At 50.6% G+C, this 18,342-nt stretch overlaps 1 protein-coding gene across 3 annotated transcripts in view; it reads left to right on the top strand.

Moving 5' to 3' along the window:
* The window catches only part of MB (myoglobin), a 28,862-nt gene extending 18,447 nt beyond the window's left edge, over window positions 1-10,415 (top strand). For all 3 annotated transcript variants that reach the window (XM_023222096.1, XM_026449672.1, XM_023222097.1), the window contains 2 exons: window positions 6,070-6,292; window positions 9,736-10,415. In XM_023222096.1, coding sequence (XP_023077864.1) covers window positions 6,070-6,292; window positions 9,736-9,882 — 370 coding nt within the window. In that variant the 3' untranslated portion in view covers window positions 9,883-10,415. The remainder of the gene's footprint in view (window positions 1-6,069; window positions 6,293-9,735) is intronic.
* Window positions 10,416-18,342: the final 7,927 nt, after the last annotated feature.

Here is an 18,342-nt window from a genome sequence, read left to right as displayed (position 1 = left end):
TTCCCTCACCATTCTGAGCTGGTTCCGTCACAAGTCTAATGGGTTATGAATCAACATTTCTGCCCCTGGGAGGAAGGAAGTGGGCTCCGGGGTTGCCACAAGTGAATGGATTGTCGTTGGCACTTTAATTTGCAGATTAATTTCTCCTTATTTGTGAGCCAGAACCAATTTTCCTCTTCCACTCTGTCATCCTTTGGGTCTCCCTTGGGCTTTACCCATTTCCAGCTTCCGTCTGCCTTGGGAGCATGGCTGATCCTGGAAGCTACGTTATCTAAAATTGGAGCCCTTAGTGGTCCCTGCTAGAAACACTTGAGGAAGGACAGTCGAGTTTACTATTGACTCTAACGGCAACATGGTGTGTTCATTATGTCTTTCTTCTTCTCTCCCTGTTATCTGGCTGCAACAGGCCCTGCTGGATTGCATAAAGCGTCCCCCCGACCAACACACACACACACACACACACAAATTGACATCAACTCCTGGGCCACCGATCTGCCGTGTGATCTTGGACAAGTCTCTCTACCTCTGGGTCTTATTTCTCTGTTGGTTGAGCAGCGGGATTGTCTTCCATGGTCTCTGAGATCCCGTCCTACGCTCACGCCCTAGAATTCTGAGTCTATGATGCACCTTTGCTTTTGGAGAGGCGGTAGGACAGTCAGGTGTGGAGGTAGGAGACCAGAGTTTGCAGAGCAGAGGTCTTTCCAAGGTGATTTGGGAGCTGTCAGACCTAAGGCAGTCGACTCGCATGTCTTGAAAGAGACTCAGGGTGCTGCATTGTCAGAGAGGATCAGGGAGGTTTGCCAGGGGCTGGGGGCCAGGGATAAGACATAATGCCTAGGGCTGGTGGCCCCTGAAAGGTCCTAGAGGCCTGGTGCCCTGTCACGTCTTAGGCTGTCGGACAAGCAGAGACTGTGCCAACTGGTTCTGCCCTCTCAGTGTTTGGGGTACAGGGAGGATGGCTGCCCTGGGGGCAGGGTGGAGGAGGCTCGCATCCAGGACTGCAAATGTCCCTGTGGGAGTTGGCATCTTGGCTTTGTTCTAGATACTGACTCTGGATTTCCTAACTGACCTTGAAAGGTGATGTCTCCAATCTTCTGATTGTAAAAGAGGGCAAATTCCATGAAGCCCAGTCTGTAAAACACTGAGGCCTTCACTGCAAGTACACGAACATAAAATTCTAGAACAGAAGCTTAGAAGGTCACTTGGAGATTCTGGCTCCAGGAGTGGGGCTTCGGAAGGAAGGGGGCTGCTAAGTGGGTTCCACACCCCAGTTTTTCCTTCCTTTACTCAAACCTTTTTTTGTTTTATTTACTTTGGCATTTTTTTTTTTTGAACAAAGGATTTCAAGGCCATAAAATGTTTGAAAATCACCGGTGGTGATTTTCATTACAGGGAGGAACTGGGCCTGAGAGTCTCCACTGGTTAATGGCAGCCACAGGCAGGACCAAAAATTCCTGGGTGATGGCGATGACAATGGTAGAGATGATGACAGGAGAAATACAGCAACCATTTATTCAGCACATACTGATTACTGGGCTCTGTGTTAAGTGTTTCACTTACTGAAGCCTGACAACAATCTTATGACGTAGATATGATTATGATCACCGCATTTAACAGAGAGGTTAAGTAACTTACCCCAAGTCACACAGCAAGTAAGAGAGCAGCTGGAATTCAAATTCAGGCAGCTTGGATCCAGAATCCTTGCTCCTTTTTGTTGTTGTTGTTGAGATGGAGTCTTGCTGGGATTACAGGTGCATGCCACCATGCTTGGCTAATTTTTGTGTTTTTAGTAGAGACCGGGTTTCATCATGTTGGCCAGGCTGGTCTCGAACTCCTGACCTCCAGTGATCTGCCCGCCTTGGCCTCCCAAAGTGCTGGGATTACAAGCATGAGCCAATGCGCCCAGCCCAGAATCCTTGCTCTTGACCACTATGCTCTACTGCCCCATGAGCCACACGCAAGATGGGCTGCCATCCACACTCTGGTTCTTTTATTCTAGCAGAGCCAGAGGGGTGTTCATGGATCTGAGCGTGTGCTCCATGTTCCATGTGGGTGTCCAACTGGGCCTCAGTTCAGAGAACAGCAGGCAAACGACCTCCCTTCTCTCTGACTTGGCCTGAAGATCTGTCTGATGAACCAGGCCCACGGACGGCACGGTTGAAGCTGGAAACACAGGCAAGCGGGGCTTTCTGAAATACTAGAGAAAACGCCTTCCGTCCATTTCCACAGGCTGAGGGGCTTCCATCTGTTCATTTTCTGGGTGGCTGTTATCAGGCAAATCCAGGAAAACGGCCTTCTGTGGCTGCCTGGGGGGCTCCTGGCTGCAAGGCCTGGGCCCACAGGAGGGCAGGCAGCTGTGTGGTGCCGGAATGATCTGGTGGGAACAAATTAGCCCAATTCTACTCTGCTGTTTAAAGTAAATATGGGGCTGGGTGTGGTGGCTCAGGCCTATAATCCCAGCACTTTGGGAGGCAGGATGGAAGGATTGCTTTGAGTCCAGGAGTTCGAGACCAGCCTGGGCCATATAGTGAGACCTCTTCTCTACCAAAAATAAACAAAATTAGCTGGGCGTGGTGGCGGGCGCCTGTAGTCCCAGCTACTCCGGAGGCTGAGGTAGGAGGATCCCTTGGGCCCAGGAGATCGAGGCTGCAGTGAGCCGAGATCACACCACTGCACTCCAGGCTGGGCAACAGAGCGATAACCTCTCTCAAAAGACTATTAGTAGGCCGGGCGCGGTGGCTCAAGCCTGTAATCCCAGCACTTTGGGAGGCCGAGACGGGCGGATCACGAGGTCAGGAGATCGAGACCAGCCTGGCTAACACGGTGAAACCCCATCTCTACTAAAAAAAAATACAAAAAACTAGCCGGGCGAGGTGGCGGGCGCCTGTAGTCCCAGCTACTCGGGAGGCTGAGGCAGGAGAATGGCATAAACCCGGGAGCTGAGATCCAGCCACTGCACTCCACAGCCTGGGTGACAGAGCGAGACTTTGTCTCAAAAAAAAAAAAAAATTAGTAAAGTAAATATGAGCTCTCTCCCTGGCTGTCTGGTGCTGAGAGTGGAAAGTAAGGCATTGGCAGGTCTAGACCTACCCTTTTGGTTTACACATGGATGAGCCGAGATCCAGAGAGGTTAACTGACTTCAACATCACAGAGCACAGTGGCGCCAGAACTGGGACCGGAACTCGGCTTCCATAACTGTCAGTCCCATGTTCTCTTCCCTGGATATCAGAGGGTAGGAGCAGGTCCCAAAATGTCGGAGACCCCCAGCTGCCTTGTGTCCCAAATTCTTGGCCCTGTTCTGTCCCAGACAGTCTCCTTTCAGCGTCCTGACCTCGGACCATCGCCTGTGCTGCCAGGTCTTGCATCTGTCAGGCGGGAGTTCAAGGATCATTGTCGCCAGATAATAATAGTCAGGAGCTCAGGGACCCTTGGATGAAAGGTGTCAGAGACAAGCTGTCAGTGACGCACGAGGATTTGGACAGGGTCCTGGGGCACGGCGGCAGACCATGCCCAACGTGGGGGAAGGGAGTCTATGTGGCCCAGTGGATTTGGGGCTGGACTCACATCCCGGTTTGCAGCTTGTGTCAGGACACATGCGATCTTGGAGCAGGTGAATTGTTAATGTTATCAACAGGACACACTCTTTATTAGGAATCCAGGATCCTGGGATAGGATGGACTTTGAGATCAGCAAATCCAGCCTCCTCTTCCAAACACACAATTATTTTATCACCCAAAGAAACACACTTTCAACACCATTCTCACACACTTACCATTTAATCAATGATCGGATCTCCCATCAGGAAGGGGGCCTAATAACTTGTTGGGTCCAACTTCGAATATGTGCACAGAGACACACACAAATGCGCACTTTGTACAACAAAGGTGGCCGGGCGCGGTGGCTCACGCCTGTAATCCCAGCACTTTGGGAGGCTGAGGCGGGTGGATCATCTGAGGTCAGTGATTTGTTTTTTCTAAGACCACCAGAGTGGGCACAAAAGAACCAGCGAGTAGGCAAGGCTAAAAGCAAAACTGCAAATTTATTCTTTGGTCATCTAGCTTCAGGGACCGGAGCTGGGGGAAGGGGGGTGGGTTTCTAATACACTCCTGACAAGAGTGGGGGCTGAGAAAGCCCGCCCCCGGCGCATCTGCTGGGAGCGACTTTTCTAGGAGTGGAAGGGCAATAGGCGGGGCACGGGCATGTCGGGGGAGGGGGGACGTTCCGCAGGTGCCACCAGGTAAATCTTGGTCTCCTCGGATTGACATCACCTGGTGCATGCCTGATTAATCTGCACCTTCCCGGGTGTCAGCTGCATTCTCGCACACACGGGAAGAGTTGGTGGTGAAGAAGAACCCGGAAGTGCACCATCCTGCCTCCGTTCGTCCAAACAGTCAGGAGTTCGAGACCAGCCTGGCCAACGTGGCGAAACCCCGTCTCTACTAAAAAATACAAAAAGTTAGCCGGGCGTAGTGGCGCATGCCTGTAGTCCCAGCTACTTGGGAGGCTGAGGCAGGAGAATTGCTCAAACCCAGGAGGTGAAGGTTGCAGTGAACTGAGATTGCACCACTGCACTCCAGCCTGGGCAACACAGCAAGACTCCATCTCAAAACAAAAACAAAACATGAACTCATTTTTGGGTTGAGGAGCTGAGCGTCCTGGTCTTGAAATATCCTCCGCATAAAACCCTGGGATGGAGACTACGGGGATCAGGTGCTTCCTTGTGACAACTTCTGGGCGTGGTGGCTCAGGGCGCAAACTGGAGTGTGGCCACAGTACATACCGTGTACTTTTACAAGGATGTCATGGAGCCTGGAAGCCATAAAAGAGGAGCTTTGCAAGGAACTGAAACCGTTAGACAGGAGAGAGAACCCTGAGCAGACAGGGCTGTCCCTGCCAAACATTTCAGGCTGTGGCACAAGGGAAAGGGTGACAGTTATGAAACTGTTTCATTTTGGGTTTGGGTCTGTGCTCTGCTGCTGGCCAGCCACGTGACCTTGGGCAAACCACTTATCTCTGTGGTCTTCCGTGAGTGAAAGGCGGAAACTCACTCCTACCCAGAGGGCACGTCCGACTCCCTTTAACCAGCACCCACCTGCTCACAGCAGGAAGGACCGAGATCTAAAGCTGGAGGTGGGTGCTCAGGGTCCCAGCAGAGGCCTCTGGGGCACCTCACTGAGTGCCTGGCAGGAGTGGGTGCCTGTCTCAGGGCTGGGTTGGGGTGCTCCCACCAGGATCCTTCATCATCTTGCACAGTGAGGGGACTGGGAGGTTCAGAGAGTCACAGCTTGGGCTCAAAACAAGCGACGGGTTTCTGAGTGTGAGGATTGTTCTGGAGTGGAGTGGTCCTCACACGTAGGAGTGAGCCTCCTGTAGCTAGAGGTATTTAAGCAGCTGAAGGACAATGCCTAGGCAGGAAGTTGCAGAGATGGTCGCAGCGTGGACTAGAACTGCTGTTTTGGTCACTCAGACCTCATAGCCTGGCTTCTCTGGACAGCACCCCTGCAATAATGAGCTGGCGACTTTATGCCTTGGAACCTCCGTTTCCACATCTGTAAAATGGGAATAATATGAATGACTCAAAAGGAAAATGCAAATTGAGTCTATCATGGAACCTGGCACATAGTAGGTGCTCAGCTAGTCCAGGGTCCTTCAGCCTCAGTGTTCCTGGCCCACCCACAATGCCATTTAGCCATCTCCTCTCCAGGCAACTTGGGGAAAATTGGAGCGAAACCAGCGAGCAACGCAGAGATGCTTTTTTCCTTCCTGCCCCTCATAGTAAAGAAGATGATAATGCTAATAAAATAACAATAGCAAGCATTTATATGACACTCACTATGTGCCAGACACCCTGTTGGTACATAGCACATACTATCTCACTTAATCCTTTAAGTAGGGACAAGTTATCCCCATTCCTTGTATGAGGAAGCTGAGGCACAGAGAGGTGAAGCAAATGGCCCAAGGTCACACAGCGGGGAAGACAGGGAACTAAACTTGAACTCTAGTCTGGCTGCCCCCAGACCTCACACCACACCTCCCATGCCTGACTCCAGCCTTCCCTGTGCCCACAGGCTCTTTAAGGGTCACCCTGAGACCCTGGAGAAGTTTGACAAGTTCAAGCACCTGAAGTCAGAGGACGAGATGAAGGCGTCTGAGGACCTAAAGAAGCATGGTGCCACCGTGCTCACTGCCCTGGGCGGCATCCTTAAGAAGAAGGGGCATCACGAGGCGGAGATTAAGCCCCTGGCACAGTCGCATGCCACCAAGCACAAGATCCCCGTGAAGTACCTGGAGGTAGGAGGCAGAGCCTGGGCAGGTGGGAGGATGTGGGGAAGGCCTCGGGGTGGGGCAATGGGATCTGGGTTCGAGTCCCAGCCCAGCCACTAACTTGTGGGATGTCCTATGCCACTCCTCTCTGTGCCCCAGGTTTCTCATTTGTAAAGGGGATTGCCACCCACTTTGCCTTCCTCCTGGGATCGTTGAGAATGAACACATTTAGCATTTTTAATTTAGCATGCCAAATTCACATCTTATTACCAAAGAGGAAGGGGAGAGGGGATATTGGGTGCAAAATTGGCATCTTCTCCATGGGTAAGTACCATTATCATATCCATTCGATAGATGGGGAAACTGAGGCACACAGAGGTTAAGCAGCTTGTCCATGGTCACAGAGGTGGATAACAGCAGAGCCAAGATTCAAATGCAGGTCTCTATTACTACAGAACCCCAGCCCCTGTGCCACTGGGAGTCTGGTACATGCAGGACTTATGTGGCAGGAGCTCAGCGACTGGGGCTCAATTTGGGGCGGGGGTGGCCAGCAGGCTGGCTCTACTGGTTCCAACATCTTCACAGATGGAGAGACAAGACCTTGGTTTCCAGCACAAGCAATGGGTTTGAACCTCCTGATATGGGTTGGAAAGTTGGGTGGATCAGGGTTGGGGGCAGGAGCCTGGGCTTCAGGTTGTGTGTCTATAACTGGTGGGAGGAGGCGATTTCGGGAGAGGAGGGAGCTGGGGATGAAGGACTACAGGGACAGGTGCATGCCCCGAAGGTAGAAACAGCAGGAAGTCTGGTGCAGCAATGAGGCTGAAGATGTGGTGATAGCTACCCGCTGGGATGGGCCACAGTGAGCATTTGCTGCTATGCCTAGCACATGGTATCCATCCTTAAAGTTGCCTCATGGCCAAAATGGCTGCAAGAGCTCCAGTCACCTCTTCTATATCCCCAACTGGAAGGAAGAGAAAGAGAGGAATGCTCTCTTTTGAGGAGTTTAAGGAGTCCCAGAAATCTCATCCAACAATTTTATTTACATCTCATTGGCTGGAAGTTAGTTCTAGAGCCACCCTGTCTGCATGGGAAGCTGGGAAAGATGGTCTAGTACCCCTCTAAATACAACTAGTGCTCTGTTACCAAGGAAGAAGGGGAAGTGGATATTGCGGAGGTAATTAGCAGTCTCTGCCCCAGGCCTGTACCCTTCTCATCCCCATTTTACTGGTTTGGAAACTGAGAGCTCAGAGGGGTTAAGTAGCTCGCCCAAGGTCACACAGCTGATAAGCCAGGAGGTACGGTCAGATCTATGGTACTCTGGAACCAGGCTCCGAATCCACTGTGGCACAGTATCACCTCTTGCTTGACAACCACCACCACCCCTCTTTAGCCTCAACCCTTGAATCCCACCCCATGATTGTGCAGAGTCCTGCCTGCCCAGCCGCTCCACATCACCAGCCTGAACAGACAGCCCTGTACGTGAGGCCATCCCTGCCTCCCCATCTTCTCTCTGCAAATCCCTGTTCATCCGCTAAGGCCCAGTGTGAAGCCATCTCCCCCTACTTGGGCCCCAGGCCCACGAGGCCCTCAGCTTCTCCATCTGCCAGCCCCTCCCTGCACCGTGGTACTTTGTCCTCATCCCCGGTCATAGCACTGCCAGGCTGTGTTATAATTTGTCTCTTTGCCCAGTGGTCTCCCAGCAGGCACTCAGCTCCCGAGCGGCTACCATTTCTGTGCCCCAGTGGCATGTGGTTGGCTCACCATACACTTCCAATGACTGAGTTCTCTCTCTAGAGAGGAAGAAGCTGAGTCTTGGAGAGAAAAAACCACGCAGCCAAGATATCACAACCAGTTGGCCGCTAGAACCCACGTCTCCCTAGAACATGCTTAATCTGATGCATAACCTCTGCAAAAAATTAAGGCAGAGCCCAGGGGTCTGCTCTTCCCCCTCACGGTGGACCGTCCTTCTGCGCTGTTCATAAGGCAGTCTCCATCTCACCTGTGGACAGATCGTCTCTCTGAGGGACTGAGGGGCTGCACAGGGTGGTGGGTGCCAAGAGGGTTTTCATTCCTCAATTATGCAGTGGCCCCATTCCACTGTTTTCTAGATATGAGTGGCTCTGCCATGCATGGACTCTAGAAAATCTGAGCTGGGGGTCCAACCAAGTCATCCGGGTGGGTGAAGTCACACATGGGGTCGCGGCCTAGGTGGCCCTGGAACTTGGTTCTCTCAAGTTCTCTAAGGACACGGCTTGCTCCATGACACCCCGAGCCCCCACTTTGTTTTGTGGCATTCATGAAATGGAAGTTCGTGAAGTTAAGTGTCCACCTCGATGCCCGAGAGGGGGCGTTTGTGGAGCTGTTTGTCTTTCCGAGCGGAGGGGCTTACGGGGTGTTGATGCTTCTTGAGGCCTCCCTTTGCATGTCCCACCCGCGACCATCCCTGCTTTATGTCACTTGCACCCTGGGGCCCTGAGAAAACGAGAAACCCAGCCTTGGTTCAGCCACTGCCTCCATTCCCAGCTTTGGCAGTGACCTGTCCACAGCCTCCTGGGCACAAATCCATCCCTGCTGTTCGCTTCCTGCGTGACCTCCGTCTGGCCACTTGTCTGCTCTGTAAAATGACACTCCTTGGTGCAACTGCCAGGGCTGCGGTTGGGATCAAATCTGGTTAACTGTTGAGAAAGCACAGCCGCGTTTTACATCCACCAGTCTTTCCGTCCCTAAAGCAGCCCCATGCTACATCTCCGTTTTCCCATGCCCATCTCCGTTATCCGGGCAATGAGACCGTGGGTACTAAAGCAAATGGCAATGCTGAGGCTGATAGCAGACATTCTCCATCCTGGGAGCCAGCCGTGGGCCTCAGGCCTGTCCTCTTCCTCTCTCTGCTTCCCTCCCACCAGTGTTTCTGCGCTTGGTACAAAAAATAGGAGGCTGTGCCCCCAAAATAAGAGCTTTAAAACAATAACGATATCAAGTCATTAAGTATGCAAAAATTGCATACACACAAATAGAAATACCTCCTTTCTAGACTTTCTGATTGCAAAATCCTGAATACAATAATGAAATCTGAGCATTTCCCTTCTTTTCTGCTGCCCCCATGCGGGTGGTGCCCTGAGCTCTCACCTGGCTTCAGTGGAGTCCACCTCCTGACGGAGTGGAGGGGGCTGTGGGTAAGAGTGTGGGCTCCGGAGCCGGCCCTCCTGGGTCCAAATGCCCCTTCCATTCAACCTCCTCTTGCCTCAGTTTCTGCATCTGTAAATCGAGGGCAGTGGCAGTATCTATCTCACAGTGGTTGTGGGGATCAAAGGGGTTCATCCATGGAGATCACACAGACTCTCACCCAGTGCCTACAAAGTGCTCAATACACGGTCCTGGAATAAAGAGAAGGTGGGAGGAGACCTGGCCCCCATCTGGCTCCTGGTTTGTCCCACCCCGGTGACCACCTTCTCTCTTCACCATTCCTGCAGTTAATCTCGGAATGCATCATTCAAGTTCTACAGAGCAAGCATCCCGGGGACTTTGGCGCCGACGCCCAGGGGGCCATGAACAAGGCCCTAGAGCTGTTCCGGAACGACATGGCCGCCAAGTACAAGGAGCTGGGCTTCCAGGGTTAGGCCCCTGCTGCCCCCACCCCACCCACCTGGGCCCCGGGTCCAAGAGAGGGCGGGGATTTGATCTCGTGTAGCCGTGTAGAGTTTGCTTCTGAGTGTCTGCTTTGTTTAGTAGAGGTGGGCAGGAGAAGCTGAGGGGCTGGGGCTGGGGTGCTGAAGTCGGCTTCGCATGCCCAGCCGTGGGCCTCCCTGTGGAATGTCATCACCCTGGGAGCCAGGAGTGGCCCTTGGCTCACTGTGTTCTTCATGGGTTGGGTCGGAGTTAATTGTCCTTTCTTCTAAATCCCAACCTAACTTCTTCCAACCTCCACACTGGCTGTAACCCCAAATCCAAGCCATTAAGTACACCTGACAGTAGCAGTTTTCTGATTCATCACTGGCCCCTTGAAGACAGCAGACTGTCCCTTTGCAATGAGGAGGAGATCTGGGCTAGGCGGAGCAGCTGGGGAAGCGTTTGAGTATCTGAAACATGTGTGTGCCTTCTCAGGTATGGCAGTGACTCACCTGGTTTTAATAAAACACCCTGCAACATCTCAGTCTCTGCCTGGCATTTTTCATCTCCTAGAGTAAATGATGCCCCCACCAGCACCAGCATCCAGGAAGAAATGGGGGGAAGGCAGACCCTGGTTTGTGTGTGCAGAGAGCCTCAGGGAAGAGGAGAAGGGGAGGAGGAGAAGCAGGAGGGTGACAGGGACAGGAGCCCACCATCCTTAGGCCACCGCTCAGAGGCAGGCCCACTGCAGGGCATGGGGAAATGGAGGGGAGAGCCTTGGCCCCAGCCTTGAGAGTATCTTCTCTTTGGGGGAGAGGGGAGGCAGCAAACAGACCTCTGCAATACAAGGAGAGAGTGACAGGTGCGCCGGGCTGTGGGAACCCAGAGGAGAGGGGACAAGATGAGGGAACAGATCATCATTATGGCTGCAATACCTTCAGTAACATGGGAAGGTCACCCAGCTAGTAAGTGGTAGAGCCGGGACTCAAACTATGGCCTGGAAGGCAGCAGGGACTCCAGCCAGGGAGACAGCAAGGCAGCCAGCCAGTGGCAGCTGCTGACCTTCTGGCCACAGAGAAAGGACAGACGCATGGGGAATAATTTACAAATACAGGCCAGGAGACAAAATCCATATCTGCAAAGGCAGAGTGCACGGGCAGAATATGTAAGTATTGCTGCAAGAGTCAAGAATAAAATGCTGGCATCTAATTGTGGCAGCCAGGGAGCAGGCTGCAGCAAAGGGTGTGGGAAGGGGCCTGGAAAAGGGCCTACTGGGCTGGACCGGCCCAGGTGCCCAAGCCATGAGGGCCTAAAATGCCACCACAACTCTGGGCACCATCTATGGGAAGTCCCAAGTCCTGGGCACCATAAATCTCCAGTAGCTCCCAGAACAAGGGACCTTGAACTCCCAGGCCCTTGAGCATCTGTCTCGGGGTCCAACCCTCCCCCTACTCCATGATAATCGTGACCTCACTGCCCCAAACCTCAGACTAAGCGCAGGCTCACGGCTGCTGGGCAGAGCAGTGCTCCTCTGCTGGATGTGGACACGTCCCAAATCCTAGCACACTTATTTATCAGGCTGTGCGGTGGCACTAGACAACCGCATTAAAGGGGCACCTTCTTCCTTTCTGCGCCAGGCTTTGGGAATTCGTATCCTCTGTGAAGAGGTGGGAGACAAAGGAGGGGAGTCCAGGGTGAGGGGAGCTTTCTGATACTGGAGCCTGGAGAAGAATTCCACGTACTTAGAGAGTAATTCAATTGAACACTCAGGCAATGAGCAGTTCTGTAGAGGATTCGTGCGCAGGATTTAAAGTTGAATAAACTGGGTCCCTGTCCGCAAGCCATTGACAATCTAGTCAGGGAGACAGATGTGTTCTGATAATTAAATCAGGGCAGAACACCATTAGGGATGCAGAGATGCACCCGTTACTTGTTATTCATTCAGCATCCATTTAACAAATGTGTGCTAAGCACAGCAATTTTTTTTTAAAATCCCAGTTTATGTGCACCTTGGATGCACACAATGCAACTTATTCTGTGTGTGTGTGTGTTTGCGCGCGCGCGCGTGTGCCTGTGACTCAAGGGGACTTGTGTTTTGAATCTTCATTGTGCCTGAGTGGCAGATACTTAATCTCGGTTTATTTGAGATTTTTCTGTGGTTTTGGGCTTATTCCAAGGGGCTTATGTGTGCCAAGTTGTGGTTTGCGTGCACGGGGAGGTGGCAATCTGGTGGCTGCTGTCATCTGTCCCCAGGGGTGACCTCTGGACTGCTGCACCCACCTGGTCCTCAGTCATTGTTCCTTATCAGATCCTCTGCATAGGAAACTGTGACCCCTTTTGCCCGGGACCACTTCCTCCCTGAAACACTCTTGCCCCATGAAGGCTCTGCCAGGAATGTGAAGCACGGATTTTCTCTGGGCTCAGACCCCGCAGACCTGTCTGAGCTTTTTTTTTTTTTTTGCCTCCTCTAGGACTTGGCAGGGCTTGTGCAAGGTGGCTCTGTACAGTTGTATGGGTTGTGCACTCCACATGAATGCCTGGACGAAGGGAGTAATAAGAGCTGGATGCGAACTGTGCTCCATTTACCAAGCTGTGCACCCAGAGGGGATGCCTTGTCCCAACCCACACAAGGTGCTTTATGAGCAGGGACAGAGCCTCTTTCTCTGAGAACTATCACCGTCTGCAATCTGGGTGTTTTCTCCACAGTTCTCTTCTTTATGACAGTTTCAGAAAAATGATTCTCTAGCCTGGAAAGCAGAAAAGTCTCATGATTTCCTCCAAGTCTTTTGTCCTTTCTGTATATTCCTTCCAGTTCTCTCCAAGTCTAAGCTTTCGATGTTGCAAATCCAGGCAAGGGACATGAGGTTTTCTGTTCTCAGCTGTCACATCCTTCCCTGAGGCTTGGGGACAGAAATACTTTGTTGTCTGAAGAAAAGGTAAGGGCAAAAGAAATAAAGGAAATCCTGGGGGAAAAATAAAGGTTAGCATTTTAAAAATATCTGGCTGGGTGCAGTGACTCATGCCTGCAATCCCAGCACTTTGGGAGGCCAAGGCAGACGGATCACCTAAGGTCAGGAGTTCAAGACCAGCCTGACCAACATGATGAAACCCCATCTCTACTAAAAATACAGAATTAGCCAAGCAAGGTAACACATGCCTGTAATCCCAGCTACTCAGCCGGCTGAGACAGAATAATCGCTTGAACCTGGAAGGCAGAGGTTGCAGTGAGCTGAGATCGTACCACTGCACTCCAGCCTGGGGAATGAGAGTGAAACTCGGCTGGGTGCAGTGGCTCATGCCTGTAATTCCAGCACTTTGGGAGGCCGAGGCAGGCAGATCACAAATCAGGAGTTCGAGAACAGCCTGGCCAACATGGTAAAACCCCATGTCTACTAAAAATACAAAAAAATTGCCGGGAATGGTGGTGCGCGCCTGTAGTCCCAGCTACTCAGGAGGCTGAGGCAGGAGAATTGCTTGAACCTGGCAGGTGGAGGTTGCAGTGAGCTGAGATCACGCCATTGCACTCCAGCCTGGGTGACAGAGTGACACTCAATCTCAAAAAAAAAGAGTGAAACTCCGTCTCGAAAATAAATAAATAAATAAAATAAAAAATATCCTACTGCTGTGGCATTTATTCTGCATTAATTTAACCAGTATTTATTAAGCATCTACTATGTACCAGGCCCCAGACCGAGACTTAGGGTCACAACCGTGGGTAAGGCAGACATGGTCTCTACTCTCATGAGGCTTCCACGTGTGGGGTGAAGAGGAAAGTAGCCCTGCTAGGCCTCAGGGACAATAAAGGATTTTGATAAGTAGAGAAGGGGGAAGAGGGCCAGGCATGGTGACCTATGCCTGCCTGTAATCCAGCACTTTGGGAAACTGAGGCAGGTAAGTCACTTGAGCTCAGGAGTTTGAGAACCGCCTGGGCAACATGGCAAAACCCTGTCTCTACAAAGAAATAGAAAAAAATAACTGAGCTTGGTGGTACTTGCCTGTAGTCCCAGCTGCTTGAGAGGCTGAGGTGGGAGGATCTCCTGTGTCCAGGGAGGCCAATGCTGCACTGAGCCGTGACTGTGCCATTGCACTGCAGTCTGGGCGACACAGTGAGGCTCTGTCTCAAGAAAAGAAAAAAAAAAAAAAAAAAAAAAGAAGTAGGAAGAGAGTTTCAGGTGTAGGAAGTGCCTAAGGAGTGACTTTCCAAATTCACTCAGTGTTACATTCACACTTGCATTGATCAAATATTTCCTGAGGCCTGCAGGGTGCCGGGCACCGAGCTAGGCTCTGGGGTGCCACGGTGAAGCAGACAGGCCCTGCCCCTGCCTCGGGGAGCTGACGAGGCACAGGGCTCTGAGAGTATGAAGATGAGGTGTGGCAGTGATGGCGGGCCCCAGTCATGTTGGATGAAACTCATAGAATCCGCTGGCGCATGAGTCAGGGTTTTCCAGAGAAACAGAACCAATGGGAAGTGTCTACATAAATGTTCTTGTTGCATTTTCTACATTCACGCTTATTTATTTATTTATTATTATTTTTTTGAGATGGAGTCTCGCTCTGTCACCCTGGCTGGAGTGCAGTGACGCAATCTCGGCTCACCGCAACCTCCGTCTCTTAGGTTCAAGCGATTCTCACGCCTCAGCTTCCTGAGTAGCTGGGATTACAGGCGTGTGCCATCACGCCTGGCTAATTTTTGTATTTTTAGTAAAGACGGGGTTTTGCCATGTTCGCCAGGCTGGTCTGGAACTCCTAGCCTCAGGTGATCCACCCGCCTTGGCCTCCCAAAGTGCTGGGAGCCATGGACCCAGGGTCCTACTGGGATACCTTACTGGTATAACATGTGGATATGGATATACAAGCATGTTGTAAACTGTAAAGTATTTTAGAAATTAATTGATTCAGGAGGTCCCAGTAGGATCCTGGTTTTGAACATCTGATTCCACGTGCGTGTGTCTCTGGGCTCACACTGGGTGTGTGTGTGTTGGCGTATGTGAGTCTGAGTGTATCAACGTCTGACTCTCCTGCTGTCAGGTCTGATCTCAGCTTCTAGCCACGTTACCTGCCGCTTTGGAATCCACAAGAGTCATCCCCAGGACAGCCCAGGTAACTCCTTTAAAATCTGGCCCTCCTGACTCTGCCTGGGATTGCGGCTTTCCGGGTGGAGCCTGGAGAAGTTGGAGAGAATGTAAAAGAAACCAGCGCTTGGGCAATATCTGGGGAGCAGAAGTGAGAAACTGTGAAGAAGTGTGTGTGGATGACTCATCAGAGCCCTCAACGTGGCCAGCGAGCCGCTAGCTGAGCAGAGCTGGGGCATCAGGTGACAGCAAAACAATGAGGGACAGGCTTGATAAGGTGTACACACATACACACACACGCAAATACACACACAGACACACACACATGTAAATACACACATAAACAAACACATGTACACACACACAAATACACCTACACACAAATACACACACATGCACACATGTACACACACATGCAAATATATAGACGCACACTCATACACATACACACACATATAAATACACAGAGACACGCAATACACGCACAAGCATGTGTACACACACATGCAAATACACACAGACACACACATACAAATACACACAGACACAAACACATACACACACATGCACACTCACATGTACACACACGCACACATACATACACATACACACATAGGCACAGCCACACACATATACACACAAATGTACGCATACATGCACACATACATATGCACAATTCTCACACTCATGTACACACAGCACACATATACACGCATATACACACACACCCGCACACACACTCTCACACACACCCGCACTCTCACATATATACACTCACATACAGACACACACATACACGCTCACATACACACTCTCACACACATGCACATATACCCACTCTCACACAAATGCACACACATACACACACACATACATACATACACCTGCACGTGGACACATACATAACACACATACAAATACACACATACACACAAACACACACATATACACACAAAGACACATATACACACAATACATTCACACATACACGTGCACAAGTCTCACACACTTACATGTGACACACATATACATGCATATACACAAACCTGTGCACTCTCTCACATAAACACATACGCATGCACACACACTCTCACATACACATACATACATGCACACACTCTCACATACACACACTGCACACATAACACATGTACACACACAAATACAATCACACACATATACACAAACACACATGTACACAAACACACTCACATGTACACAAACACAAATACATGCACACATAGACAGTTCTCACACATATGCATGCACACACATACACACACATGCACACACACGTGCACGCACACATGCACACACGTTTGTCATTTTATTGGTAATGTAAATGGCATCTTATATTTCTGTTTTATTGTGTGTTCTCTCTCACGCGCACACATGCGTACACACACACAGACACACACATACACATATTCACTGTGTGCTCCCAGACAAGTGAAAGTGGTATCTTAACAAATAGCCACGAAACCTTCCCCTTCAACTGCCCTGCGTCAATGCTGTTGCTTTTGTCTGACCATAGATTATCCACAAATAAAAAAATTCTTCCCGTGCTGTTATTTTACACAGAAATATGGAACCTGTTAACACATTCAGAAGAGCGAAATCTTTGCTGAAAATGTTCCACTCATCAGAGGGCATCGGTTCCTCAAAAAGAACGAGCGTCCCCTCCAAGGCACGGAGCCTCTCACGTCTGCTGGATGGCCTTTCCCACGGCGGCTGCTGCGCAGGTTTCAGCCTCCTTGGGATTGCCTGGGATTCCCTCTGCCTGGGATTGCGGCTTTCCGGGTGGAGCCTGGAGAAGTTGGAGAGAATGTGAAATACACATTTTCCCACCGTGTATCCGAGTCAAGATCACCCAGGGGCAGGGCAGCCACCCTTCACACACGCGTTAGAGAGAGGAGGTAGTTTTGTGGACTTGGCGAATTATGAAACCGGGTGATGTGGAGCTCCAGGTTTTGAGCACGGGGACCAAGTCCTCTGACAGATGTGGGAGGGCTCAGACATGGGGGTGAAGGGCACTGGGCATTTCTGCTTCAGCCAGAGCAATGGCACCTTTGGCCAATGTATCTATTGGGGTTCTGCATGATATTTCATTAGAAATAAGCTAGGTGGGGTGACTACTGAAAAAAAGGGTTGCTTAAACCACGAGCCTAGATTGATGGTTCTCAGGGGGGCTTGTATTTGGATATCAGGGGTATTTTGTTGCAGTGATGAAAGTACTGACACTTAGTGAGAGGAGGGGCAAGCCAGCTATGAGGAGGGCCCAGCCCACTCTAAATATTTATTTACTTACCTATTTATTGAGACAGGTTCTTGCTCTGTCACCCAGGCTGGAGTGCAGTGGTGTGGTCATGGCTCACTACAGCCTCCACCTCCCAGGTTCAAGTGATCCTCTCATCTCAGCCTCCAGAGTAGCTGGTACTACAGGTGCATATCACTATGCCTGGCTAATTTTTAAATTGTTTGAAGAGAAGTGGTCGCACCGTGTTGACCAGGTTGGTCTCGAACTCCTGGATGTAGGCGATCCTCCTTCTCAGCCTCCCAAAGTGCTGGGATTACAAAGGTTAGCCACCAGGCCAGACCTAAATATTTAATATATTCCAATGCATTGAATCTTTCAACAGCCCACCAGGTCAGTATTATTATCATCGTTGTCATCACGATAGTTAATTGTATCTGCCAACTTGGTTAAGCCATGGCACCCAATTGTGTGGTCAAACACCAGTCTAGATGCTGCTGTGAAGGTATTTTGAAGATGCAAATAACATTTGAATAAAGAGACTTAGAGTAAAGCAGATTGCCTCCATAATGAGGGTGGGCCGCTCCAATCAGTTGAAGGTCTTCCAAGAAGAGGCTGAAGTTCCCCAAGGAAGAAGGAATTCTGCTTCCAGACTCAAGGCTGCAAAATCACTTCTCCCTGGGTCTCCAGCCTCCCAGTCTGTCCTGCAGGTTGCAGACTTGCCGGCCCCCATGATTGCATGAGCCAATTCCTTAAAATAAACCTCTCTATATACACGTTTCTGTTTTTTGGAGGACTCTGACTTCCACAATGATCCTCATTTTACAGACGAGGAAACTAAAACAGAGAGAGTTTGAGTAGCTTGCCCAAGATCACCCAATTAAAAAGCAGGTAAGTTGAGATTTACACCTGATACCTGCACTCCTTCCTTCCTTCCTTCCTTCCTTCCTTCCTTCCTTCCTTCCTTCCTTCCTTCTTTCCTTCCTTCCTTCTTCCCTTCCTTCCTTCCTTCCTCCCTCCCTTCCTTCTTCCTTCTTTCTTTTTCTTTCTCTTTCTTTCTTTCTCTCTTTCTTTCTTCTTCCTTCCTTCCTTCTTTCCTTTCCCTCCCTCTCTTCCTTCCTTCTTTCTTTCTTTCTTTCTTTCTT

This window comes from Piliocolobus tephrosceles, chromosome 19 (assembly GCF_002776525.5).
Source record: "Piliocolobus tephrosceles isolate RC106 chromosome 19, ASM277652v3, whole genome shotgun sequence".
NCBI lineage: Eukaryota > Metazoa > Chordata > Mammalia > Primates > Cercopithecidae > Piliocolobus > Piliocolobus tephrosceles.
This window is presented reverse-complemented; position numbering and strand designations above follow the sequence as displayed.